Source organism: Phascolarctos cinereus, unplaced genomic scaffold (assembly GCF_003287225.1).
Source record: "Phascolarctos cinereus isolate Bilbo 61053 unplaced genomic scaffold, phaCin_HiC Scaffold_1;HRSCAF=81, whole genome shotgun sequence".
In the NCBI taxonomy this organism is placed as follows: Eukaryota; Metazoa; Chordata; class Mammalia; order Diprotodontia; family Phascolarctidae; genus Phascolarctos; species Phascolarctos cinereus.
In genome coordinates, this window is record NW_027555514.1 from 69,312,616 (window position 1) to 69,340,220 (window position 27,605).

The following is a 27,605-nucleotide window of genomic DNA, read 5'->3' on the forward strand; positions in this document are numbered from 1 at the left end:
GACCCTGGGCAAGTCACTTAACCCCAGTGCCTAAACCCCCCCCCCACAAAAAAAGTTTCTTCTCAATTTTATTATTACCACCCTAATCCAGGCTCTCATCACTTCACATGGAATATTCCAACAGTTTACTAGCAAGTCTTCCTACTGCATCCCTCCTTAATCTATCCTGATAATCCTTGCAAGCTAATCTGCCACCTTATCCACCTACACTGTCCTTTGCCCTCACACCAAGCCACAAAGGTTTTCAAGGCTCCCCCCCACAATCTACTGTTAACCCTACCTATCTATTTCCATTATTTCTAACATTTGGTGGTCTATGTCCTGCAAAGAAATTATAGTTGTTCCCAACTCTGTCTTTTCTCACATTGTTCTCCTACAAAGATACAGCCTTTTGTATGCTTTCCTATCTATCCATTCTGTCCGCTGCTCAAGACAAAGTTCTTTCAGCTTTCCTAATTATTCTTGTACCCACTCTTTCTTTTGAATCCCTATAGCATTTATTCCATATCACACAATTCAGCCTTTAATTATATATTGTAGTTTGCTTTTGTTTCATATTTATAAACTCTTCATAAGCTTATAAATATAGCTTATGCTTTTTGGTACCTTCACCCTCACCAAGTACAATACTAATCACACAGAAGACACTGAATGCTTGTTAAATGACAGAAATTGTCTACCCAAATACTGAGAAAACATAAATGTACAAAAACTTAGTATCACTCATCGAAATTTAGTCATGCTAGTAAATAACTATAAATTAGGGAATTAAAAAGTGTATTAACTGAAGATATCTTCCTGACATTGATATGGGGGTAATTAATCCTATAATTATGAAATATGTCCTTTTATGTTATTTAATCTCATATATACAAAATGCTTCTTTTTAATCATCTACATATACCTACTCCTACAATTCTGGACCCTTGGTCATTTTTGGTTTTTAACCTATTAATCATTACCTCCTTACTACTGAAAAGTAAAGTAGAGACATGACCATCATACCCTAAAGTTAGCCAAGTGAAAACTAGATATGCTGAGTATTGATAAGGTCATGAAAAAGTAAATAAGTCACATAATTCTGAATTAAATTGAACATTTAGCCGAATTTTGACACTTTTTCTTAACTCTTTTTGCTTCAATTATCTTAGGTCATTTTGTTAGAGAGCCTAATGATAGTTTATGAGAACATCTGACATTTTCTTCTTAAATACCTAATCATTTTCAAAGCTATGTAAATGATAACTACTTTGGCCTCTATTTTAATTTACCTTAATGTTGGATTCCCCAACACTTTAAATAGCTATTCTATAGTTATGGGCTCACCAACATGAAAATGTGATAGCTTAATTTCATTACCATTTCGCCATCGATTGAGTTCATTTTCTAGCCACTGAATGGTGTTACGTAATGTCTTGTTTTTCTCTTTTTCTTTTTCATATTTTTTCTTCCACTGTTCTGCAGTTAGCTCCACATTAACACAAACTGTGTTCTTTATTGTCTTGGCTCTAATGAAATTGGAAAAAAAATTAAACAGGGATGAACTAGTTATTTTCAAATATATTTACTTTCCAACTGCTTCTACCACTACGTAATAAAATGTGCATACAACTTAGTTGAATATTACCCATTCTTACCTAAGTGCTACATTTTAGAATGAATACAGAAAGATGTTTACTCAAATAGGAAGGGATTATTTTAATGTGTATTTAAGAGGTGACAGTGTGCAGGGTTTGCAAACTGTGAGAAGCTCTTAATGGGAAAGGGAAGTTTGGGGAGGAGGGGGGGAATGGTTTACAATTTTTATAGCACCTGCAAAGCTGACCTTAGGCTATTTTAAGGTTAATGATAATGTTATGATCTGACTCTCCTATGGTAACTATGAAATTCAAAATACTCCTGATCCCAGAGCACACAATGGCTGCTCTAAGTTAACAACTTCTGTCAAAATTATACTGGTTTCATTTTATGATCTGATCCAAAATTTTTTTTTGGTTCATCCTAGCAAAATTAAATTTTCTTTCCTTAGTCATAACTAAGTCCTAAGTTTCAAAAGAACTGGTGAAAATTGTAATATTTAATTAACCAAATTGGATCAACTATATTTTAAATATAAAATACAAATTCTAATAATAATAGACACCAATTATATAAAGTATATGTATATTCTACATATGTCAGTTAATCTGAGTTATATATGCTTTTGAAAAAATCTATATAACAAGGTTTTATTAGGGCTTTAAGACAATAAATTTTAAAAGTTCAAACTTCATTTATCCAAATATTTATTAAGAGTATATATAATTTGCATTTTCAGTAACTAACCTTTGGCCAAACAGGAGAGTAGATTTTGTTTCCGACTCGTTATATGATGATGGAGAGCAACAAATGACAATAGTGGTTCTGCAGTTGCCACCTAGTGAATCTTGAAGGATTCTTGTCATTTTACTATCTCGATAGGGAACATATGTCTATAAAAAAAAAGGGTGTTCATATAGTTTTTAGGCATTCAGGATCACATAAGCTCTGAAATAAAGCACATGAGGTACTTAACAAAACTCGCCACAGAGCAAGACTGTCTTGAATATTTTTCAATGTGTCCATTTCATGTCAATTGCCTACTTGAGAGAGCTGAAATGAGGTAGTTGTTTAACTTCACTACTGCTATAAAATGGAAATCCAAAACTGATAACGATTTCATTCATCCAATAAATATTTGAGCACTGTTATACAGGGCACAATATCTTCCCATAAAATTTATATTATTAGAAATGGATCACAGTTTCTGTGTATATATCTAAGAACAGTTTTTAAATTAAAAAAAACAACAATGCAGCCAATAACACTTACACTACTCTCAGCCAAAGCAGAAATGACATTTCCAAGAGCAGACAGAGACTTGTTGATGTTTTTAGCTTCGTCCAGCACAGCACCTTCAGCTCCAGTTTTACTAACCTATATGCATAATTTAAAAAGAAATTAAACCACAAGAAAAATAAAGTTTAACATTATGTGCTTTAAAGTAAAGCTGCTGGTATTTGAGACAAGCAGTGTGACACAGCATACAGAAGCAGGCTTTGAAGCCAGGAAAACATGGGTTTGAGTCTTACCTCTGAAACATATTCAGAGGGTTGTTCTTTAGTCACTATCAGTCATATCCAACCCTTTGTGAGCCCATCTGGGGTTCTCTTGGCAGACACTGGAGTGGTCTGTCATTTTCTTCTCCAGCTCTTTTTTATAGATGAGGAGGAGGCAAAAAGGGTAAAGTGATTTGCCCATAGTCACACAGCTAGTAAGTGTTCGAGGCCAAATTTGAACTCAGGTTTTCCTGACTCCAGGCCTGTCGCTCTATCTCTCGTGCCACCTGACAAAAGCATTTAATCTTTCAGTGTCCCAGACAAATCTCAAAGTGTCTAAATTAGCTATGAGTTACCAATCTGTACCCATACAGGGAGTTTCCACAGTGAGAGTTCTCCACATCTACAAAATCACAGTTCCCTCCCCCCATCCCATCATTAATATTCACTCCCAACAAAATCTTAATTATTTACTAGAGATACTGTAACTTGTTACTTTGACATTTTTCATATACTATATTTCTGAAAAAGACTTTTTTGAGGGAGAAGGTAGAGCAGGACTTGCAGACACTATTACTAACATAAGAGATCTTTGCCCCTCTCTCATATACTTGCTATTTTGTATTACAACTATTTCTGTATGCATTCTACCTCTCTACTAAAAGGTTCAAGAGAGGGACTAAGAATTGGAAATCCTGGAGCACTTTACACCCTGTTCTGCACATAGTGCTGAAATGTTTGCTGATATGGTATTAGTGTTTCATAGTTGAGAAGGAATACTTAAATACTTTAAAAATTTTATTACTTTGTTCTTTTATTGTAACCTGGGACTCTGGATATAAGTCTACCAGCCTCTCCCTTTTTCTTTTTTCCCCCTTTTCCAATGTGTCGCATTTGTTGCTTTTTACTTTGGAGATTCCAAATTTCTGCAGAAATGTGACAATGTCTAACTTATTTGTGCTAAGTAACGTTTATGGACATACAGCACAATGGCCAGAAAATACTGTCTAAAATGGTTTCTTTCTTTTAAGCATGAAATATTCAGATAATTATTTCAAATGAACTGAAATTCAGTATTTAATAAAACACTTCACAGTGCTGACAATAATGTCTAGATAATCTTAATTTCATTAAGGGTAATCACATAGGAAGACACAACAGATAACAAATAATTACAAAACACATAGAAACATGATAAATGCACCAGAGAGGCACAAAACCAAATGATACATTAAGAATGAGAGGGGAAAGGTCATTATTTTTAACTAAGAATGCGTAGGATCTCATTTTATACTTGGGAAACTGAGGCTCAGGGCACTTAAAACTGCTTGCTAGGGGGTCACCTGGCTAGCAAGTGATCCAACCACAACTATTCAGAGCCCATATCCAGACTCCCAGGCCAAGCAACTCTTTCCATTGCATCACACATTTTTTCATGACTCCATGTGTTAATCCCACATCAGACACTCAGAAAACATGAATGACATCAAATACTATTGATTATAAAACTTTTCAATTAGATTCAATAAATATTTGATCGCTTATTATATCCCTAGTACTTTACTAGGTGCTGTGACAGGTTATTTAAAGCAACTGTGGGAGGTCCTGGGAACATCTCCAATCATATAAATCACAAGTCATATGTGACTTATCTACTAAACTTAAGCTCCCAAGGTCACACAGGTCTAAGTAGGAAGGCAAGCATTTAACTCCAGGGTCTCAGATCCGAAATCCAGTACATTCTCCACGTACTTCACCATTGTGCCTCTATGTTGGAGGCAGGCTTCAAATATATGGCTTAGCATGTGACAGAAAACAGAGAGCAAATGATAATGTCTTTCCCTTAAAAAGTTAATAATCCGGTTACGGACACACACTCATTAAATAAGAAACAAATAGTGTATGTAAAAGGTAGCAAAGTGGATAGAGTGCTGGCCTTGGAGTCAGGGGGACCTGATCAACTCCAGCCTCAGACATTTGACATTAGCAGTGTAACCCAGGGCAAGTCACTTAACCCCACTGCCTAGCCAAACAAACAAACAAACAAGGTAGCACAGTACAGCATATAGGACAACCTCTACCAGTCAGCAGACCCAGGCTCTACTCCTCAAGCTCTTTCACTAACCACCTACATGAACTCTAATAAATCACATTTCTAAATCTTAGTATCCTTGTCTATAAAATAAGGGATCTGATTATATGATTTCTAAGAATACTCCTATATCTACCACCATGTATGATTTAACCCTAAATTAAATTCACTAGGTGATTTAGCAATATAAACTAAAATAAGATGGGCTATCAATACGGGTTAGCATTTTCAGGGATAGTTTTGTGTCAGAAGTGGGACCTGACATCATATTTGAAAAATGTGTAGACTTTGAGTAAGCACGGAAGAGCAAGGAAAACATAAGCAAAGCCAGAAAGGCAAGAATGTCCAAGAAAAGTACTGATGACAGTGAGATGAGAGGCCTAGTTTTAGGGGAATAAAGTTGGACAGGTAAAGGGGACCAGGTAATAGTGGACTCTGAAGGTCTAAACATTATAAGTATAACTAAAAGTTTGAAATTCATCCATCTTAACTGATAAATAAGACAACTTTTCAACAAATAACTATCAACAGCTATTTTTGAAGTACCTATTATGTGATAAGCATATTCACACACACACAATATCCAACAGAACTTAGTCACACAAAATATAACCTGAATATATCCACACTGAAAACATTACCAAATATTTAGGTCAAGTGTCTGACTATAAATAAGGCTATGGAATGTAATATTATTTATATTATATCACTTAAAATTCAATGGTTGATCACACAATCAAACTAATCACGCTATGACCCATAACAATTGTTATAGGGGTTGAATATACTATATCGTATTTTACATATTTTCCAAAAAAAGTAACAAGGTATATAGAACACTGCGTAAGAACAAACAATCCAGTTATGTGTATACACCCAGAGAAATATAAAAAAAAAGAAAAAAGAAAAAAAGAAAAATGTTACCTTCTCACTACCAGCCAAATCTACCAGATAAAGTTTCCCACTCAGTTTCTGTTCTGTTTGAGTGTTTTCTTGTTTTACATTAATAAGAAAGATACTGTGACTTCTAGAGCTATGTTCATTCATATCTATAATGAAAACAAACATATTTAAAACAATTATTTGATTAGCCACTAATTTCCCTTTCTGATAATTTCTTTTAATATGGTATATTTTACATTGGAAACACAATTATCAACTGACAAAGGATTTTTTTTTAAAGTTCAAACATTCTACTTACTCGTAACTGCTACATGTCTGTTAGATTTTCCTTCGTCTATAGTATCCATAACCTCATCAGGACTACATACAAAACGCTCTGTGCAACCCTTGAAAATATTTTTAAAGTATGAAAATTATTTTCCCATCACTATATACTTTCTCTTACAAAATCATTCTATAGTCTTTATACAGACCTTTACATAGGGAACTCTGTTTTTGTCCTCGTGAACAGAAAGATTGGTCTTTGAAACTGAAATAGGAAAACATTATTTGTCAGATGATAACTAATATCCTCTGAAATGTGACATTAGCTAAAAATTTGCTATATAATTTTCCCCCTCTGAGCAGTATGACAAATAGACAAGAACCACTATTTTAAAAGTGCCTTCAAAAGCACTGAGGGGAAATAAAAGACTACTCCATCACCACTAAACAAAAAGATTTATACAATCATCAATACTCAATATTTTTAAAGTATCCATAAACATATGCCTCAAGTTGTGTTATCAAAAGGCTCACAACTGTAATTTACAAGAATAATTTTAAAATGCCATTTTATATAATTTAAGGCAATTTTAATACACTGTAACCAAAAGCTCTTCCATCTATTAGAAAAAGAAATCTTTAGGGTCCTTTCTGACATAACATAATTAACTACTATTATGCTAGAAAGATGATGACAGGAAACAGTACAACTTACCATCCAAAAGGTCCCTTATCTTATCCAAATATATTTCAAAATATGATACCTAAAGGAAAAAACAAAGATTAAATAAGGGAAACAATTCAATTGCTACTACATTCCATAATATATATTCTCAGTCTATTCATAGAGAAAGTGAAAAGAGAATAAGCCTAAAAACCTTTTTTTTCCTTCCTTCCTTCTTTTTCTCTTCTGAGTGATTTGTCCAGTATGATATGGCTATCTGGCTTTATCAGTTAAAAAACAGGAGTAGATTTGTCCCAAAGGAGTGTTAAACATCTGCAGAGAAGCAGCTTCATGTGGCACAGATTGTCTCTGATTAGGACCTTGAGAGAATTTATTTAGACATATGAAAATGGTCTGTCTTCCGGAAGAACCCAGATCTGCTGGTATGAGGGCAAGTTGCAGTGAACAAGACAAGCCTGAAAATGAGTTTGGGAACCATCCCACCTAGGACAAAGACAAAACTAAAAAGCAGCTGTCCAAAACCAGACTACACTCTTCCAGGTCTACGCAGAGGCACTGTGCAAGCTGCTATCACTTCAGAACCCCATCACTTAATAGAGCATAAGGTATGCACACAAAAAATTATAACACAAGACTGAGTATAGTAAGTACAAAGTAAGTCTGAAGTACTAAAGCTGATTTTTTCAAAAACTTATCAACTACAAACCTGACAACCACTTAATGTACATTTTAAGTGTAATCATCCTAAAAGCTGAATGAAAACAAATCTCTCAAAAGTTTACCTTAATGTGGAACTCCAAATTTTCATCCATAGAGTAAATATAATTAAAAATATCCTGTACTATTCTTGGAATAATACCCATTCCATCTGGATCATGGAGTTTACCCTAAATGGAACAACAAAAAACATTAAACTTTTTAATGAGTTATATATGTTTAATGAAACTAATGAAAAAAATCTATGAGCAAACCCTTTACAAATAAAATGAATCAACAGTGACCAGGAAAGACAGAAATATGATAATTGTGTTTCTATTAAATATGGCCAGACAGCAAAAAAAACACCCCACAACTTCATGAACTTTTAGCATATAAACATTCAAAAATCTCAAAAAAGTTGCTAAGAACTACAGCAAATGCTTAATATAAAGAAGGGACAAGTGGGCCACTTGATAGGAACCAAAAGGATCAATTTTTCTTAACTTACTGTCTAAATTATTTAAAAAAATCAACTTCTAGAAAAGAAAATTATTTGAATTCTGTACTTTGCTGCTGTACCACAAGCAGATCCCTAAATTCTTCCTATTTTGTGGCTATGACAACATCACTAATAAAATAAACCTTTAATAATTTCAAATACATTGCCTCCTGGAGAGAAGTAGTGAAAAATCCAAAATAATTGTTAAGAGAATTTTACTGTCAACAGAAAAAATACACTAATGGCCTTGACATGCAACTCAAAAAAAGGAGAAGAAAATTTCTTTTACAATTTGTTACCTCCATTGTATGCGTCTTCCCAGAGGATGTCTGTCCATATGCAAATATTGTACCATTATATCCTTCAAGTACATCTATAAGAAGTTAAAAAAAAAAAAAGAATTTTATATGTCAGGAAATTTCCCTTCCTAAACAAAATTCAGAGAACTACTTTTAAGTGTTGCAAGAAAATGTTATATGTTCCTGATCAACACAAAAAAACTCTCAAATAATTAAAACACTTAAGAGAGCTGCCTAAATTCTTAAATCCAGCAAAATAACTTGGTGAGAAAAAACTCAAGTTAATTTTCCTTCAGACCAGTTGATATATAATAAAGTCTACTAAAATTCTATATAAAAGTTATAAACCTGTCAAAGTCTAAGTTTAATTCTTATGACTTATATGAAGAATTTTTGATTTGAGAGTGGAGAAGTTTCTTTGCCAGAGCAGAATACAATTTATCTAAGACTTAGTAAATAAATCCTAGAGAGTTATCTGATGCACAAAAGGTTAAGTGATTTGCCCAGGGTCACAGAAATGGTAAATGCCAGGACTGGGATTGGACCCAGGGCCTTTCTTTCTTATCAGGGACTGATAAAATTTGATTTTTTGCCCCTGAAAGGTAGAAGCACAATGTTTGGCTCATAGTAGGTATTTAACAAATGTTCAATCTCAGTCTAGCACATTATCTACTGTCTCACTGCCTCTACTAAAAAAGAACAAAACCAAACCATTACTATAAGACCTTTAAGGAAATAACCAAATATGAGTGTTAAATTAAAGGAATATTATGATCTATGTTAAAATCTACAAACAGGAATAAATTTCTCCTACAACATTAAGATTGTTATTCTTTTATTATCAGCTTGGAAAATGAGGAATTTCATAGATCTTATTTGTCCTTGCTTTAGCTCCAGAATAAAATCATGAATCAGAAATGTCCTATGAAATTCCCTGTTCCTAAATTATTCTCTGTAATATTCAATTTTTGTACAATTCTCTCAATGTACTTTATGAAACACAAACATATCTTTCCTGCTAAAACCTGAGTCACGGGCTGGCTTGGCCCTTTAAGTTGAAACCACCTAAATGAGTAGGTCAAGGTAGCTACCCAGTCACCTAGGCTTAATCACCTAAGTAAGATGGTAAATCTTGGAGATATCTTTGGCTCTTCTCTTGCCCTACAGAGTCAATCAGGCATGAAGTCCTGTCAATTCTACCTGGGCAATCTCTCCCCATTAGTCCCACTTCCCCCCAATTCCTGTTCAGGGCATCTTGTCTACTTGATGACTACTGAAATAGCCTCTTAACCAATCCAATTCAACAGGCATTTATTGAACACTCATGATGTGCCAGATGCTGGGGATACAGCTATAAACCTAAGACAACTGGCTTCCCTTGAGGGGAGCAACATGTTCACAAGCAAATGTACAATACAAAGTGATTTTGGGGGCAGGTGATCACTCACATAAGGGGAAATCAGAAAAGGTGTCTTGAAGGGAGTGGTACTAAAGCTGGGCCTGAGGAAGAAGAACATTGCAGGCACTGGAGATACTGCATGCAAAGGAGGTGGGAAATACTCTCCATTTCAGGGAACAGCACCCAATTTGGCTGGGGTTAGAGTGGAGAGGGGGGATTATATGCAATCAGCCTTAAAAGACAGGATGGAGCCAGAATGTGAAATACTTTAAATGCCAAATATACTTGATTCAAGTATACTTGATTCTAAGGCGTTGGAAAGACACTCAAACGTCCTGATCAGGGAAGCGATCAGGAAAAACTAAAAGACTTTGCCCTTAAAGAGTTGACCCTACTTCTACAACAGCCTACTGAGGCTCCTTGTGCCCAGTCTGAGAGTGTGCTAGTAATTGTTTAACAACTGAATCTTCAGGGGAAAAAAAGTACCCATGACATAACTTTTAAGTTTCATGTGCACTAGTAACATTTTCTCCACCACTTTCTTAAGTCTAAATAATCAACAAAACAATAAATCAGGCCAGATTTGCAGCATTTGCCACTTTCTAAGGTGCAAATGCTCATAGTGAAAATTCAACAATCAGCTGTAGCCAATATGAGCCAGTGCCGGCATACCACTGCTCTAGTCTTTCCTTCCTAAGATCCATCCTTCACATGACTTCTAAATTAATCTTCTTTATGTATAGATTTGCTCATGTCTATCCTCTGCTCAAAATTCCTCAGTGATTTCCTATTGAATATAACTGGGTTTAAAAGGAAATTTACTTTCAGTTCCAAATTCTCTACCTCCCTCTTGCCTCAACCCATTGAGAAGGCAAGAAATATAACACCCATTATACAGATGAAGCCATGCAAAGCATTTCCACATCAGCCATGTTCTGGGGGGAAAAGCAAGACAAACAAAGAAAGGAAAACATGCTTCAATCTGCACTCTGAGTGTATCAGTTCTCTTTCTGGAGGTGGAGCACATTTTACACATCATGAGTCCTTTGGAATTACGGTGGATCATTGTATTGATCAGTCACTAAGTCTTTCATGGTTGAGTATCTCTGCAGTATTGCTGTTACTGTGCAGATTCTCCTCCTGGTTTTGCTTACTTCACTTTGCATCAATTCACATCAGTCTTCTCAGATTTTTCTGAAACCAACATCTTCATAATTTCTTATAGCACAATAATATTCCATCACATTTATATATGTATATACTATGCCATTACTATTACTACTACTAATATACTACTATTATATACTATATGTGTGTGTGTGTGTGTGTGTGTGTGTGTGTGTGTGTGTGTGTATAAATAACTTGTTCAGCCATTCCCCAACTGATGGGCATCCCCTCAGCTTCCAATTCTTGGCACCACAGTAAGAACTGATATAAACATTTTTGTACATATGGGTCCTTTTCCTTTGATCTCCTTAGGGTACAGATCTAGAATTGGTATTGTTGGGTCAAAAGGTATGAAGTTTTAAAGGCCTTTGGGCGCAGTTCTAGATTGTACTCCAGAATGGTTGGACTTGTCACAACTTTGCCCACAGTACGTAAGTGTCTCTATCCTTCCACATCCCCTCCAGGATTTGTCATTTTCCTTTTCTGTCAGCTTAGCCAATCTGATCAGTATGAGATGGTATCTCAGAGTTGTTTTAATTTGCATTTATCAACTGGGGGCCTACTGAATATAGAATAAAGTCCAAATTCCTCAGTCTGGCATCTAAGTTACTTTACAACCTAGTATCCCTGTAATTCAATAAAAATGTATTAAGCACCTACCATTTAGGAGAGCATTTTAGGCACTGGGGAAGATACAAGGTTTAGATAAGACGCATTCCTTGTCCTAAATGTCAGTCTAGTGGGGTGGTGGTGATACATATGACACAAACAGAAATAATGTCAGTCTATGTTATAGTTAAGTGCACTGGAAAGCAGGAGAACAAAGTGTTACAGGAGATGTAAGGTCCAAGGTTACATATGATAAGGGGGAAGAAGGAGAGTTTCATGCAACCTTATCTTACGCCATTCTACATGAAGCATGTTCTAGCCAAACTGGAGTAGCCACTATACCAAATAAACATTAAGCACTTCCCCACCCTAGCATTTTTGTTCACAGCCTCAATTTACCTGGAAATCCCTTACCGTTACATGGGCCTTTTAAAATCCTACCTATCCTTCAAGGTACAACTCTCCTATGAAGCCTTCACTAATCTCACCACTTGGAAATCAGTCCCTCCTCATTCCTCAGTGCTATGTTCTTCTTATGTTATAGTCCATACTATACTGCATGGTTACTGGATGGTTATTACATAATGATGCAGAGTTGTGTGTTTGTTATAGTCTTTCTGACAGTTCCATGGAGGCATCTTCGTATTTCCCTTAATAAAAAAATGAACTTAAAGAAACCAGTGTTGCTATACAGGTATCTGTGTGGTGTGGTGTTGTTCAGTTGTGGATGACTCTTTGTGACCCCATTTTGGGGTTTTCTTAGCAAAGATTCTGGAGTGGTTTGCCATTTCATTCAATAGCTCATTTTACAGAGAGGAAACTGAGGCAAACAGGGTCAAGTGACTTGTCTAGGCTCACACAGCTGGTAAGTGTCTTAGGCTACATTTGAACTCTGGATGAGGACTTTTCCTGCCTCTAGGCCTGGTACTCTTATCCACTGAACCACCTAGTTGTGTATGTGCAAAATATGCAAGGAGAGGCAAGAAAATCAAGGGCAGTAAAAAGTAGGCTACAAATCTAAGAAGAATGTTACATTAGTTGAGTACTTTATCATTTTTTATATGTTATCTTAGATTCTCAAAACTGTGCTGAATTAATGAGCATATAATATTTCTATTTTCCAAAAATAAAGAAGCTGTGCTTAGCTCACAACAACCATTTCCCACCTGGCAGCTCTCCTGGACTTCATCATTGTTTCCAGAAACTCATCTTCCTGAAAGAACATATCACCTCTGAAACTCAAGCCTCCTCAAAGCCCCTTCCTTCCTTTGACTGGAGAGGGTGAAGGAGTTGACATCAGAGAGTTCTATTTCAGGAGGGCATCGATCTCATCATTCCCCACTCAGCTATAGGACTTAATCACCCCTCTCCCCTCTCCTACTCTTCCCCCCGCCCCCTTTTTTGTGTGTTTTCTTCCCCCATCAGACCATGAGCTCCCTGAAGTCAGAGACATATCTAGACTGGCACAGTGCTTCACCCATAGTAGGCACTTAGTAACTATGTTTACTGACAATTGCTAAGGATAAAAAAGGCCATTTAAAAAATTTGTGATCAAAGCAAGGAGTAATAGGACCAGTTCTCAAGGGAGATATGTCTACAGTTATGAATAATTATATACCAACCTGCTGAAAGTACTTGCAAATTTGATCTGACAGCTACTTCCAGTAATTTTTGAGATATCAAGAAGAACAGTCTGAAGACTGGGTATGGAACAATGTCTTAATTTTAAAAAGGAGTAAAGGGCAACTTTCAGAAAGTACAGAAAAATAAGCCCAAGCTGATGATTGGCAAAAATGGAGAACATTAAGCACATAGTGTATGAGTCTTTAGGAAACAATGGGGTAAGAACCATGAGCCAACACAAGTTTACAAAAAATAAACCATACTAAATTAAACTGACTCTTTTGTAGACAGTGTCAATAAACTAGATATCACAGAAACCCTAGGCAAATCAGGTGTAGTCAAAAAGACCTGGGTTCAAATTCTCCCTGAGACAATACTAGCCGTGTGACCCTGGGCAAGTCATTTATCATCTCTGGGCTGGCTTCTCATCTGTAAAATAAGAAGATTTGACCTGATGAACACTGAGGTCCTTTCCAAATCGAAATCTACGATCCACTGACAAAGTTCTTCATGAATTGGTTTATGTGATTGTACAGTTAGGCAGATCTGCAATTGATTATACAACTGTGCCCCAGGTACTGATTAATGTACTGGTATTAATCAGAAGGAAGGTTTTAGTGGACTCTGACAATGCTCTTTCCCTAATATTCTTTAAAAATCACTTATATGAAGGCATATGACACTCATGAATCAGTTAAAAAGCATTTATTAAGCACCCACTAATTTATTTTGCTAGAAATTTGATGAAAAGTTTGGAAAGCTAGCTAATAAGAACTGAAATTCAAAACAATCTTTAAAGTTTAAAACATACTGGTTTAAGTCAACAAATTGAGTTAAATTCTTGCACTTAGGTTAAAAACTCAATTGTTATGAGTGCATATGTATAAGATTTGGAAAACCTGACTCGATAGGAATTCACCTGAAAAAGATCTGGGGTTTTCAGCTGATTGCAAAACTCGGTGAGTCAAGTGTGTTATGTCGCTGTTAAAACTGCTAAAGCAATGAAAGGCAGCATTAATTGCAGAGCGACTACGAGAAGTAATGGCACCACTGTGCTCTGTACTCAGGTACCCTGAATACTGTGTTCAATCCTCCCATTTTGAGAGAAAAATTGGCAACCTAGTGTATGCAAAGGAGAGCAATCTAAATGTAGAGGGGCCTGGAAATGACAGCACAAGAATGATTGAATTGAAGCCGTTCAGTTTGAAGAGGCATTTTTAAAAATGTATCAATGTGAATAAGGTAATTTGTTTTGGGGTTCTCCAGGAGGCAGAACTAGAATGAATGGAGGAAAGTTAGAAAGGTAGGTGTAATTCAATGTAAAATTCAGCTTTCTAATGATTAGTGCAGTCTTAAAAATGGAATAAATTGTATTTTAAAAGCAGTTAAGCTCTTACCACCCAACATAATTGGGCAAGGGCTAGAGGGCCATTCTACTTGTTAGGGTGGGTAGAGAAAGAAGTCCTACGCTGGAAGTTTACACTACATAATGTCTAAGGTTCTTTTCAATTCTAAGATAGGAAGACTGGCCCCAACCCTCTCTCCCCCCAGCAAAACAAAACAAAAACCAAACACAACTAGGCTTATACTAACTTAATTTTTTGGCCTGGAATACATCCACCTGGATCATCTTTGTGGCTGAATTCCCTTGCAGCTTCCCTACTTACTGCCAGAAGGGGTCTTTGGGAAGAAAATAATAATGCAGTAGAAGCATGCACTGACAAAGAACTGTCATTTTCTATAAGCTGTTGGAAATCTGCCTAGCAATTTTGTTTCTGCTGCTGTGCTGCGTTAATTCTAGTTTATTACGTTTGAAACTCTTTTGTGATGTGAATGTTAAAATAAAAAGTATGGTAAGAAATAAAGTGTTCAGTTTTCAACTTAGCCTATAGGACTATGTTTATAATCATAACCTGGTTTTTGAGGTGGTGGACATTACACAAATTTATGCAGGATCATTTGTACAATGTCACATAATAAAATATTTACCAAAGATAATAATCATCATTTTGCATTAAAGATACAACAATTTCCCTCCATGATTATTTACTGGGAAGAATATTTAAAAATTACAATGAGGCTGTGAGGTGAGAAGAATCCCAGGATGAAGCTTCACACAAAACAGTATTTTTAGAAATAGATGGCATATATTTACCTTTCACTATCTTCTTTGCACAGTCATTATATACCTGCTCCTGTGTTGTGCTTGACTGGAATACACGATCAAATGCATAAGGCTTGGACTGAAGAACAAACAAACAAACACACACCAAAAAAAAGAAAGAAAAAAAGAAAATTGAAATTAATCAGAAAGTCCACCGAAGAGATGCAAGCAAAATACCTTGTGAAGTCATCTACACAAGTATGAAACTCTCCCAGCAAAACTTTTGAGCAGCCCAAACCAGATTAAAATGTAATTGTGAAATGTTTAAATAAATAAAAACACAATGCAACATAGATGATATTAATTTGTGGTATGCTGCCCAAAAGAATCTGTTTCTATTTTAATCTAACACCATTGATCTAGAACAGTGGCAGTCTTGAGTTCACAGCAGGTCCTCAAATACATATCATCAATCTTTCCTTGGTATCTACTACCCTAAGCTAAGGCTTAGATGTACCTAGGATCTTATCTAGATAGGTAATCCCATTCCTTCAAATTCAGTTCCTACTAATGCAGGGTACTATGTTAAGCTAGGCCCTAGAAATATGCTTGTTACACTGGCATGACACAGACCTCTGTCTTGGGGACAGTTCAACTATGATCTCTTCGTGCCTTCCCAGCCTACACTATTCTTGACCATTTATTTCACAAATCTCCTACACAAGATCTAACCAAATTGTCAGAGGTCTTCCTTTGGTTTTTAAACGCTCCTGGCCCCACAACTTTGAAATGTCTAAAACTGAACTCATCTTCCTCCTGCTCTTCCCACTTTGCTTCTCCCAGTCACTGAGGCCCCAAAATTTCAGACACCTTTGAATTTTTCCTTTCTTTTACCACTCATTTCCCATCAGATGCCTGTCAATTTCACCAACTTGATTATCTTCTGTGTCCATCTTTCTTCTCCCTTACCCACTCAATGGGACACACACACACACACACACACACACACACACACACACACACAGCCACCACTCAAATTAAGGCCTTCAATCTCCTACCTGGGTTACTATCATAAGCTTCCTAACTGGTTACCACACCATGAGTCTCTTCTTTCTCCACTCCATTCTTTGTGAAGCTGCCAAAATAACCTTCAAAATGCACAGGTCTGGCTATATGACTCCCTTATTCCAAAATATTCAGTGGCACCCTATTATTTATAGCATAAAATACAATCTATTTAGCTTAGAATTTAATGACAATAACCTACTTTCCCTATATTTATTCACATTACTCCTCTTCATGCAACATTCAACACATACTTCCCCCACAAAGTAGACTTTCAAATGTTCCTAGAATCCAACTCTACCTCCATGTACTCCATAATACAGATAATCTTTCATGACTGTAATACACTTTCTTCCTTCTCATGTTCATGTGTTGAAACAGCTCTTCTCTTTCAGGGATTTTTTCAGTTCTATCTCCTCCAAGTAACTCGCCCTGAAAGTCATTCCTTAACTCATTCTTTCAAGAAACATTTATTGAGAATCCTGAATACAGACAGATGACTGTACTAGGGGTTGGGGCAGATATATGGCTAAGCCCGTCCTGTCCCTCACAGAATTTATAGTCTAGCAGCAGCAAAGAAATTTTTTCCCCTTCTGTACACTTTCCTAAAGAATTCTGTCTGAATCCTTTTTTTTTCTCATCACATTCTATCTTATATTATATCTATATCTATATATAGTGTGCATGTTGTATCTTTGCTCACCCTCTGAGCCTATAAACTCCCCCACCAGCAGGTGCTATGTCCTCTGCTCTAGTGCCTGACATCTTACATACAGTAATTGTGCATTAATGTTTATGTATGAATGTATGAAATTTAGTTTCCGCTTCACTATGTGCATTTTTATACTTGATAATCTTGTACTTTGGAGTTATTGCTACACACCCAGCATGAACCATTTATTCTGCATGCTTCCTACAACTGCTCAAGAAATGCAAACCAGCTTAACTTAAACAAATCATTAAGAAATTTCATAAATTTATCTTCTTTTTAGCTTCTGAACATTCCCCATAACTTTGACTTGAGACAATTAACCACTGTTTTCCCTAGCTCTGAAACACCAGTGCCATAATGCTGATACACAGATTAACACTAACAACCACTGGTTTTCAGTTATACAAATTCATTTTGAGAAGGTAGCCAAAGTAGGCCAAATGCTTTAGGTTTTTTGTAGGCACACAGAGCAGAAGCTGTTTTATATTTCTTCTCTAGCTCATATTCCTCCTTTGGGCATAATAAGATAAAATGGATATAGTCTCAGAATGCATTTTTTAAGAGAAAGTTCATTTTCATAGCAAGACAGACAGTTTTCTAGAAAGAAAAAACTCAACCACCAATCATTTCATTTTTGTTGTCTAAAGGACTTGGATAATTGTTATTTAAATAACAAATGTGTAAATCAGTAACTTAATCCTTATTTAAATCCAATAGTTTAAAAGAACTAAGACCACAAATACCTACAAATACATTCATTCTGGTCACCTGCTTGTTTTTGTGACAATTCAATGTAATACAGGCCCAACAGGGATTCTATATATTTGATATGCAGTATCAGGTAGGAGAGGTAGTTCAATTCTCACCTCTGACATTTAATCTGTGACCCTAGGTAAAACACAACTTGTCAATGTCCCAGGCAACTCTGTTAAGATTATAAATTGAAGAAAAGGTACAGATAAGAGTTTCCTCATAGGGAGTTGCATATATTACAACTACGACTACTATTATCAGTACTACCACCAGCCAACATTTATATAGTGCCTACTTTGTGCCAGGCACTGTGCTAAGTGCTTCACAAATAGGTGAAGTCCTCCCCCCTTCCCCCCTTTCAGGAAAATGCTCTTTCGACACTAAATTTAGTTCTGAGTTCAGGACTACATACTATGTAGAGTTTCAAGAATAAAGCTTTCTTTGGTCTTAGACACCTTGGAGTATGGTACAGTGAAAAGAGCCCTAATTCTGGATTCAGAGGGCCTAGGTTCAAATACTACCTTTAATACTTAACTACTTACGAACCTTGGGCAAGTCACTTAATATCCCTGGGTCTCAGTTTCTTCATCTGTAAAATGGGAGGGATGGAATAGATAGCCTCTGAGGCCCCTTCCGGGTCTACATCTATGATTCTATATGATAATTAATATGTCATTTTTGCCCTTCTTTTAAAATAAAGTTATAAAAGAAGGTTAACAGCATGATGTTTTTAGAACTAAAAAGGGCAACAGAAACCACTTAGTCCAATCTTCTCATTTTACAGATGAAGAAAGTCTTAAACATGTTGGGAGACTTACCCAACATGAAGAAGATTTTGACAACTGTGCAGGGTGGATTGGAGAGAAAAGAGACTAGAAGTAAAGAGACCAATTAAGAAGCTATTACAACAGATCAGATGACAGGTAATAAAAGCCTTGATTAGACTAGTAGCTAAGTCAGGGGTTCTTCAGCCTTGAGGCCACATGTGGTTTTCTAGGTCCTTGGGTGCAGCCTTTTCCCTAGGTCCAAGTTTTACAGAACAAATCCTTTTTAAGGGGATTTGTTCTGTAAAGTTTAGATTCAGTCAAAGGGCCACACATGAGGACCTAGAGGGCCACCAGCGGCCTTGAAGCCCAAGGTTTCCCACCCCTGAGCTAGGTAATAGAGAGAGGTAGGATGTAAGAAATGCCAAGGAAGAAAAATCAAATAGATATGGAAATTGATTGGGATGAAAGGCAAGGGAAAAAACTGAAGATAACTCCTGGGTTATAAAGTTGAGGAAATTAGAAGGATGGTGGTTCTCTCGTAAGAAAAAGGACATCTGGTGAAGGAAGGATTTTAGGGTGAAAATATCCCGTGACACTTTGGACATGTTAAAAGATGCCAACAGGATACCCAGGGGGAAATTTTGATTAAGTATTAAAGATATCTGAGACTGAAGCTCAGGCAAGACATTGGATTTCAAATCAATCAACAAGCATTTTTTAAGCACCGCTATTGGGCTCTCACTATGGTAAGGCAATCATCTGACATCCTAATCAATTCACTAACCCACTCACCACAGAGATTCTTGCAAATCTTTTCATCCTTTCTTAAGTCTCCCACAGCTCCCCACCCCCCTACCCTACTGGCTGAGAAGCCTGACTTTCACTGGGGAAAAATCAATCAAACAACCAACCCCCCCCCCCAAAAAAAACTGAGGTCATCAGTGCAGCATTTCATTTTCTCTTCTGTTCCTCATCTAATGACTTCTTCAACTGTCTCCTCTGTCCCTCTGGTTTCACATGAAGAGGTGGGCCTCCCCTTGCAAACCTCCACATGCATGAGTGAACCCATTCCATTCTATCTTCTCCAGCAAATTTACCCATCACTCCTGCTCTCCCATTAATCTTCAATCTCTCCCTATCTACTGGAGGCTTCCCTACTACCTACAGATATGCCCACATCTCCCCCATCCTCAAAATAACCCTCACTTGATCCATCTATTCTTACTAGCTGTTGTTCTACAGCTTTCCTCCCTTTTTGGGGTAAATCCCTTGAGAAGGCCATCTACAATAAATGTTTCTACTCCCTTTCTCTTCACTCTCTTAATTCTCTACAATCTGGCTTTCAATCTCATCATTCAACCAAAACAATCTCTCCAAAATTACTGTTGCTGTTCAGCCGTTTTTCAATTGTGTCTGGTTCTTTATGACTCCATTTGGGGTTTCTTGGCAAAGATACTGGCATGGTTTGTCATTTCCTTCTCCAGCTCATTCTACAGATGAAGAAACCAAGGCAAACAAGGTTAAATGACTTGCCCAGGGACACACAACTAGTAGCCAGATTTGAACTCGGGAATACGAGTCTTCCTGACTTAAGGCCCAAGCATTCTATTCGCTGTGCCATCTAGCTGCCCAAGTTGCCAATGATCTTTTAACTGCCAAAACTAATGGCCTTTTCTCAATCTTCATCCTTCTTGACCACTCTGAAACCTTTGACACTGCTAATCACCTTCTTCTCCTTAATATTCTCTTCTCTCTAGGTTTTCAAGGCAATGGTCTCTGCTGATTCTTCTCCTACCTGATTGCTCCTTCTCAGTCTCTGTTCCTGGATCTTTATCTAGGTTATGTCCACTAACTAAAGGGGTCTCCCAAGGCTCTGTCCTGGGTCCTCTTCTCTTCTCCCTTTATACTATTTCTCTTATTGATCACATCAGCTCCCATGGATTCAATTATCATCTCTATGCAGATGACCAGATCTACTTGAGATGCTCTCAACCTCTCACCTGAACTTTAGTCTCATCTCCAAATGCCTATTGGATATTTTGAATATTTTGAATTGGATGTCCAGTAGACTTCTTGAACTCAACATGTCCAAAACTGAATTAACTAAACTAATTTATCTTTCTCCAACCCTCCTTTCTAACTTTCTTATTACTGTAAAGAGTATCACCATCTTCCCAATTACCCAGGCTCAAAATCTAGTTGTCATCTTCAATTCCTCATTCTCTTTCAATAATAGCTACGTCTGTTATTTATACCTTTCCAGCATCTTTTATTTATATATATATATGCGCCTCCTTCTTTCCACTGGCACTAGCACCACCCTGGCACAGGCTTTCAGCACTTCATACCTGGACTATTTCAATAGTCTGCTAGTTGGTCTCCAATTCAGTTCATATTCCATTCAGCTGTCAGATTCATCTTCCTAAAGTGCAGATCTGACCATATCCCCCCTCAACTCTATTAATGAACCCCAGTGGCTCCCTATTATTTCAAATATAAAATCCTCTGTTTGGCTTTGAAAGTCCTTCATAACCTGGTTCCTTCCCATCTTTCCAGTTTTCTAATACCTTACCTTATCCACACACTTCAGGATACAGTAAATTTGGCCTCTGTACTGTTCCTCTACACTCCCTACTCTAGACATTTTCACTGGCTGCTCCAAATGCCTGGAATGTTCTCTCTCCTCATCTCCTATCTCCCACCTCCCCTGGCTTTCTTCTAGTCTCAGCCAAAGTCCTGCCTTCCCCAGTTCTCTTTAATCTTTGTGCTTTTCTTCTCTGAGATTGCCACCAACCTTTTCTGCTTATATCTTGCACATTGCTCCCCCCAAGGACTGTGAACTCCTTAGCCACAGCATTTAGCAGGAAGCCTGGCATATAGGTGCTTAAAAAATGCTAGCTGACCGACTTACTGACCTATCAGGTGCCTGATACTGTTGCCTCAAAGACAAAACAAAACAGCTTCTCTCTCAGGGAGCTTTCACGCCATCAGGAAAACAATATGTAAAATAAGTGGAGATGAAAAGAATACATCCAGGCATGAGGAACAGCTTGTTCAGACAAAGGCATGGAAACTGGAGATGGAATATTATGTAAAAAGTCACTCTGGCTGGAAAGCAGAGTGAAAAGTGTCATCTGGGACTAGGCTGCAAAGGGCTTAAATGTCAAATAAAGAACTTTTCAATTTTAGGGTTAATAGAGATTTTGGAGTAAGGGACAGACCTATGCTTTAGGAATCCATGACTCAACAGGCACTTGTTACCTGCCTTGCATTGTTTCAAGTGCTGGTGATACAAATACAAAATAAATAAATAACTCCTACTCTCAAGGAGTTTAACTTTATCTTGGGAGAAAAAACGCATGTAAACACACACACAGAAGAAATACAAGATAGTTAGAAAGAGATGACATTTGGGGGTGGGGGAGGTTAGGAATCAGGAAAGGTTTCAGGCAGAAAATGAGGCAGCAGTAAGGAAGAAAGAGTGAATACCAGGCAAGGGTATTCAAAATACAATATACAGGCAAGGCCGGTGGAAAATAATGGAGTTGGGTGATGGAAGATCATGTGTGAGGAAATGAGAGAAGGCCAGTTTCACTGGATTAGAGAGTCGAGAAAGGGGAATCATATATAAAGATGCTAAAAATATAGGTGGCTGTGAATGGCTTTAAAAAACAGAAGACATGACATGGTCAGACTTGATTTTGGAAAATAACTTTGGTGGCTGTGTGGAATGGAAGGGGAAGAAGCCTGAGGCAGGGAGACCAATTGGGAGACCAATTAGGAGACTGTTACAATAGTCCAAGATAGAGGTGATAGGTGAGGGCCAGAATTAGGGTGGTATGTAAGTGGAGAGAAGGGGACAGATATGACATATGAGGTAGAATCAAGATTTGATAATTAATCAGATATGGGGGTGGGGCAAGGGAAGGGTAGGGGACAACTCCAATGTTGATAAACAGAGCAACTATTGAAGAATGATGGTACCTGCAACAGAAAAAAAGGAAGTCTGCAAGCGGGGTAAGGTCTGGGGCACAAGACAATGAATTCCATTTTAGATAGTTTCAATTGGAGATCTCTGGGGAACACTTCATTGGAAATGTCTAATAGTCATTGGAGAGCAAGGACTAAAGCTCAGAAAAAGAAACTATATACAATCAGGAAGCCATCTGCATGGCAACCGACAAACAAACCCCTTTTATTGGTAACTGCTAGCCTTACCAATAAATTGAACATGCTCAGAACTCTGTGCCTCAGTTTACCTTCATTTCAATCTGTGAAATTTGTGAAAACACTGAGGAGTAAAGAGACTAAAGGTCCCAGTGGCATGAAGGATAGGCAAATATGGAATGACAGGAGCTTATGGTCAGATAGGCATTTTAAAGTTCTTGAACTTGTGGAACACTCACAGGTGATAGGGGGCAGGGCATAGATGACTGAAGGGTAGTCAATCAGGTAGCAGAACCCAGAGGAGTATTTAGGATGAATAACCAAACAGAGAGGAAAAAAAGGGGGGAGGGGAAGATTAGCATACAAGTCAAAGGCTGAAAGAATATATGAGAGTCGGTGTTAAGCATATCCAAAGTTGCAGAGGATGAGGATCCAAAAAAGGCCACCAAATTCAGCAGGTAAGAGATCATAGTACCCTTGGAGAGAACAGAGCAGAAGCCAGATTGCAAGGAGCCACGAACAGCAACTGCAGAGGCTCGCTAACTTGGCACTATAAAGAGGATTTCTGTGACTACAGCTTGAGGGGACAGAAGCTGAGCCAAAGTAATTTTTTAGGGTAAGAAGATCTGATCACGTTTGTAGGTAGCAAAGGAGAAATTGAATATTAGAGGGAATGATTCATGAAGCAACTTCTTATAAGAGGGTGTATCTGCAAGGGCAATAAATAGATGTATGAGCCTTGGCAGTTCTAATAGGACACAAAATTTTCTCTACCGGTGACAAAATATGCACTACTTATGACCCAACTATCATTATCTTTCAATATTCAGTTCTATACACCTCCAACATTTTTCTCTAGAGAATTTATATTGTATTAACTCACCATGAATGTGGCAGGAAAAGAAAAAAAAACAAGAGAAACACTCTCTCACATGATCCTTACCTGCTTCCCCCCATTATGAATTTCCATGTTTACTTAGATTATCTCCAGGCTGTAAGACCCCTAAGAAGCTAAAGGAGCTCTAGAACCAACTTGGAGATCACAATCTACTTCAGCATAAATATAAAACAATCCAAAGGGTCAATAATCTTGTATTTCATTCTATTGATATTTGTTAAGAACATGACTGAGTGTTCTGGCTTCAAAAGGGAACTAAATTGTATCATTTTGGTCCACTGTCATCTGAACCTCTATATATTCCCAAGGCAACAGGGATTAGTGAAACAGGCAATGCACTTAAATTCAGAAGATCAAGGTTCAAACCCTGACTATGATACATGTGTGACTGTAGATGAGTCACCTTTAAGTCTCAGTTTCCTCATTTGCAAAAAAAAAAAAAAAAAAAAAAAAAAAAAAAAAGAGAGAACACTTTCCCACAGGGTTGTGAGAAAAGTGCATTTTAAACCATTGTTAACCTCAGAGCGCTATATAAATGCTTGCTATTATTATGAAATCATAAAATGCTATACAAATGTGAACTCCTACCATTATCCCTGGGGATAAGCCCAAATCATTAATGGAGATAAAACCAAGTAGAACTTTACTTATTCATATTTCACCTACATGCAATTTTCTGTCAGTCTCCCTAGTCCTCACCCATGTCTTCAACTCCTTTGAAAAGCAGGGAATAAACATTAACTTGACTCTGGAAATCATTAAAAACAGGATAAATGGCTTAGTTATTTTTGCGATTAGACACTATTATTATCCTATTACTGTAATACCTAAAGATAAATATTGATACAGAACAAACTACTAAACTACCTAGCAGATTAAGTTCATTTTACATTCAAATGAAAAAGTTCATTTTCAAATAGTAAGCAAAAAAGTTTTTTAGTTCTTCTCCAAAAGGATTTCCAAGTTGATACATTAACTTAGTCACTATGCCACATGCTATAGTTTAAGGATTCAGAGAACTGATTAATTTAGAGAAGGGAACTTACAATCAAACCCTTCATTTTCAATGATAAGAAAAAGTCAGCCTCAGAGGAGGTAGGTGAATTGGTTAAAGTCACAGAGTTAATAAGCCAAGGAACCATAACGTGAACCCACATCCTGATTCCAAATTTGATGATGCTCTTGGGACAGCTGCCCCGAGGCCAGTGGCAGAACAAGACCTGAGGAATAAACTAGGAGTTACAAGATCATTTACTGAATGATTATGAACATCACTAGTTGTATGATTTAAGAAGACAACTCTTCAGAGAGAGGAAAAGACCATTTCCTTAGCTGTAAAATAAGACCGGACTCAATGTCCAACCCCTTTTAGCTCTAAATCTATAATCCTCTAATTCAGTTTCCTCACCTGTAAATTGGGGGCATTGGACAAGATGCTCCCTAAGGCTCTTCCACATGCCACACTACCTTCCAATATAACTAGAGAATCATTTAGGGCCATTTAAACCAAAGAAGTGCTGGTACAATAGAGCTGTAAAAAATATAAATGTCAAGTACCATCAACTTGAGCTAAGCATAACAAAGCAAACAATGAAATCATCAGAAGCTATGAAACAAGGCAGTGGGATATTTGCAGTAAGCCCTTTCAAACCCACTTGGTCTGCTATTTAAGATGGAATACAATAATATATTCCTTGTTATCTACTAGAAATCTTGGCCAATCATTCATTCAACAAATATTACTGAGAGCCTACTACAGGAAAGGCACTGTGGTAAGCCATTGTAAGAGATACAAAGAAGAATAAGACAACCACCACAAAACTAATAAGCAATAGTGACCCACAACTGAAGACCATATTTATATGGAGGTAGAGAGTAGAAATAAAAAACAGATGATAGAGAAGACTTAGTCTTATTTGATAATAAATGGAGACCTAGATCAAATTCTAGCACTGATACTCACTAAATGGATGACCTTGTAAGTCCTTTTACTTCTACAAACCTCAGTTTGTAAAGTGACCATAATATTTGTATTACTTACTCCACAGGGTTCTAAAGAGAGTACTTTGTAAACTTTAAAGTGCTATATAATTATGAGGTATTATTACTATTACTGCACACCTCCAACTCACACATCTGTGGCACATTTTAAATTTATCGCAATGTTTTCACTAAGGAAAAGGGAATTAAAATACCTCTCAAATAGTTTCCTACCTCTGAAAGAAATAGTGAATCTTCAACCTGTCTGCTTTATGTGTCGTCATCTACCTAGAAAACAACCTCGGCAATCTGCCTCCCCAAAACAGAGGGGCCACAAAATATCCTGAATCTTACTTCCCTGGCTATAAAGAAAATATCAACAATATATTAACCAATGGGTACATTTAACTGAAGGGATCTGGATTTGAAAAATTCTGCAAACTTTTTTCTTATTAAAAATCAAAACAACAAATACTTACACAGTGCTTACTATGTGGAGTAGACAAATAAGTGTAAGACTTCTACTCCTAAAACCCCTCCCAAAAAATAGCCAATTATATTGTTTGGATTGTTATTGCATTTATATTTACTGGATTGTTTTAAGTACTTTGTAAATAATAAAGTGCTACATAAATACAAGCAATTATTGTGAACCAAGTATTTAATAATTCAATCTATGCTATTTAAAAAGCAGTCAATTGATTACTTATAATAAGAGGGTCAGATACAACATGAGTAAATTAAAATTAAAGAATTTTTAAAACCTAACCCCTTAAGATGAAGACTATATAGGATATAATATACGTAAAAAAGCTGAAATGGAAGTGAGGAAGTAAACTTTCACTTGGCTTCACTTCTACTCTGCCAGGAGAAAGTCAAAAAAATTTAAAGAATTCTAGAAGAAAAGCAAGTAGTCATTCAGCAAAACAATTGTAATCACTGGCCTCCCAACAGTTCAAACTTAACCAAAGTCAAGCTTAAATGATAGAAAATGCTTCCCAGCACTTAGCACAGTGCCTGGCACATAGCAGGTGCTTAATATTTATTGACTGACTGATAAAAATACTACAGGGATAGGGCAATTAAGGCAGACCAAACTTGACAGTGAAATAGGCCCTGAATTTCTTTTGTTTTGGATGCTTTATGGATTGTATGAGGAATAAGGAATATTGCCCTGTAAGTAGGAGTTTCTGGTGATACTTCAAGATCTTTCAATACTTCACTTCATCATGAAGACATTTACTCAGTTTTATCCTAGTCTTCTAAAAAATCCCTTACTAGAGCTCATTTAAAATTTCAATAAAAATTTATTATGGTCAATTCTGTATAACAAAGGACAATGAACTGTTCTGATGATTAAAAAAATTCTGCAGCAACTAAAACATTCCTTTTGAAAAAATAGATTCATAGTATTGCTATGCAAAAATCCAAAGAAAAGTGCTATACTTTCACTCTTTAATTAGAATATTGCACTATAAACAGAACAAAAATTTAATTTCTCAGTTCTAAAAAAACCTTAATAAAAGAAATAAATACATTTAATACAGAATCTTACAGCTATAATGAACCTCGGCAGTGAAAATATGTTTTCTATGGAACTAAAATAATTTATTCTACATTATAATTATATTTATGCTATTTATTCAAAGTCTATGTTCAAGGCACTGTGAAGTAGACATGTAAAAAGACCAGGTCTCTGTCTTTAAAGAGATTAGACTCTAGAATTTTAAAGTGTATTCAAATAGCTACAATACCATTCGTGTTAAGTGCTATGTTAGTGGTACAAACTAATTGTTACAAGAATACTCAGGAAGGTGGAATTACTTCTGGCTTTAGTGATCAG

The 27,605-nt window shown here is 36.6% G+C and overlaps 1 protein-coding gene across 2 annotated transcripts in view; it reads right to left on the bottom strand.

Annotated features, from left to right (window-relative positions):
* The window catches only part of KIF5B (kinesin family member 5B), a 70,221-nt gene that overhangs the window by 35,943 nt on the left and 6,673 nt on the right, over positions 1–27,605 (bottom strand). For both annotated transcript variants that reach the window (XM_020990469.2, XM_020990467.2), the window contains exons 2-11: positions 15,472–15,559; positions 8,519–8,592; positions 7,804–7,908; positions 7,052–7,100; positions 6,546–6,601; positions 6,371–6,458; positions 6,094–6,218; positions 2,851–2,955; positions 2,326–2,471; positions 1,360–1,508 (exon numbers count right to left, since the gene is read on the bottom strand). In XM_020990469.2, coding sequence (XP_020846128.1) covers positions 1,360–1,508; positions 2,326–2,471; positions 2,851–2,955; positions 6,094–6,218; positions 6,371–6,458; positions 6,546–6,601; positions 7,052–7,100; positions 7,804–7,908; positions 8,519–8,592; positions 15,472–15,559 — 985 coding nt within the window. The remainder of the gene's footprint in view (positions 1–1,359; positions 1,509–2,325; positions 2,472–2,850; positions 2,956–6,093; positions 6,219–6,370; positions 6,459–6,545; positions 6,602–7,051; positions 7,101–7,803; positions 7,909–8,518; positions 8,593–15,471; positions 15,560–27,605) is intronic.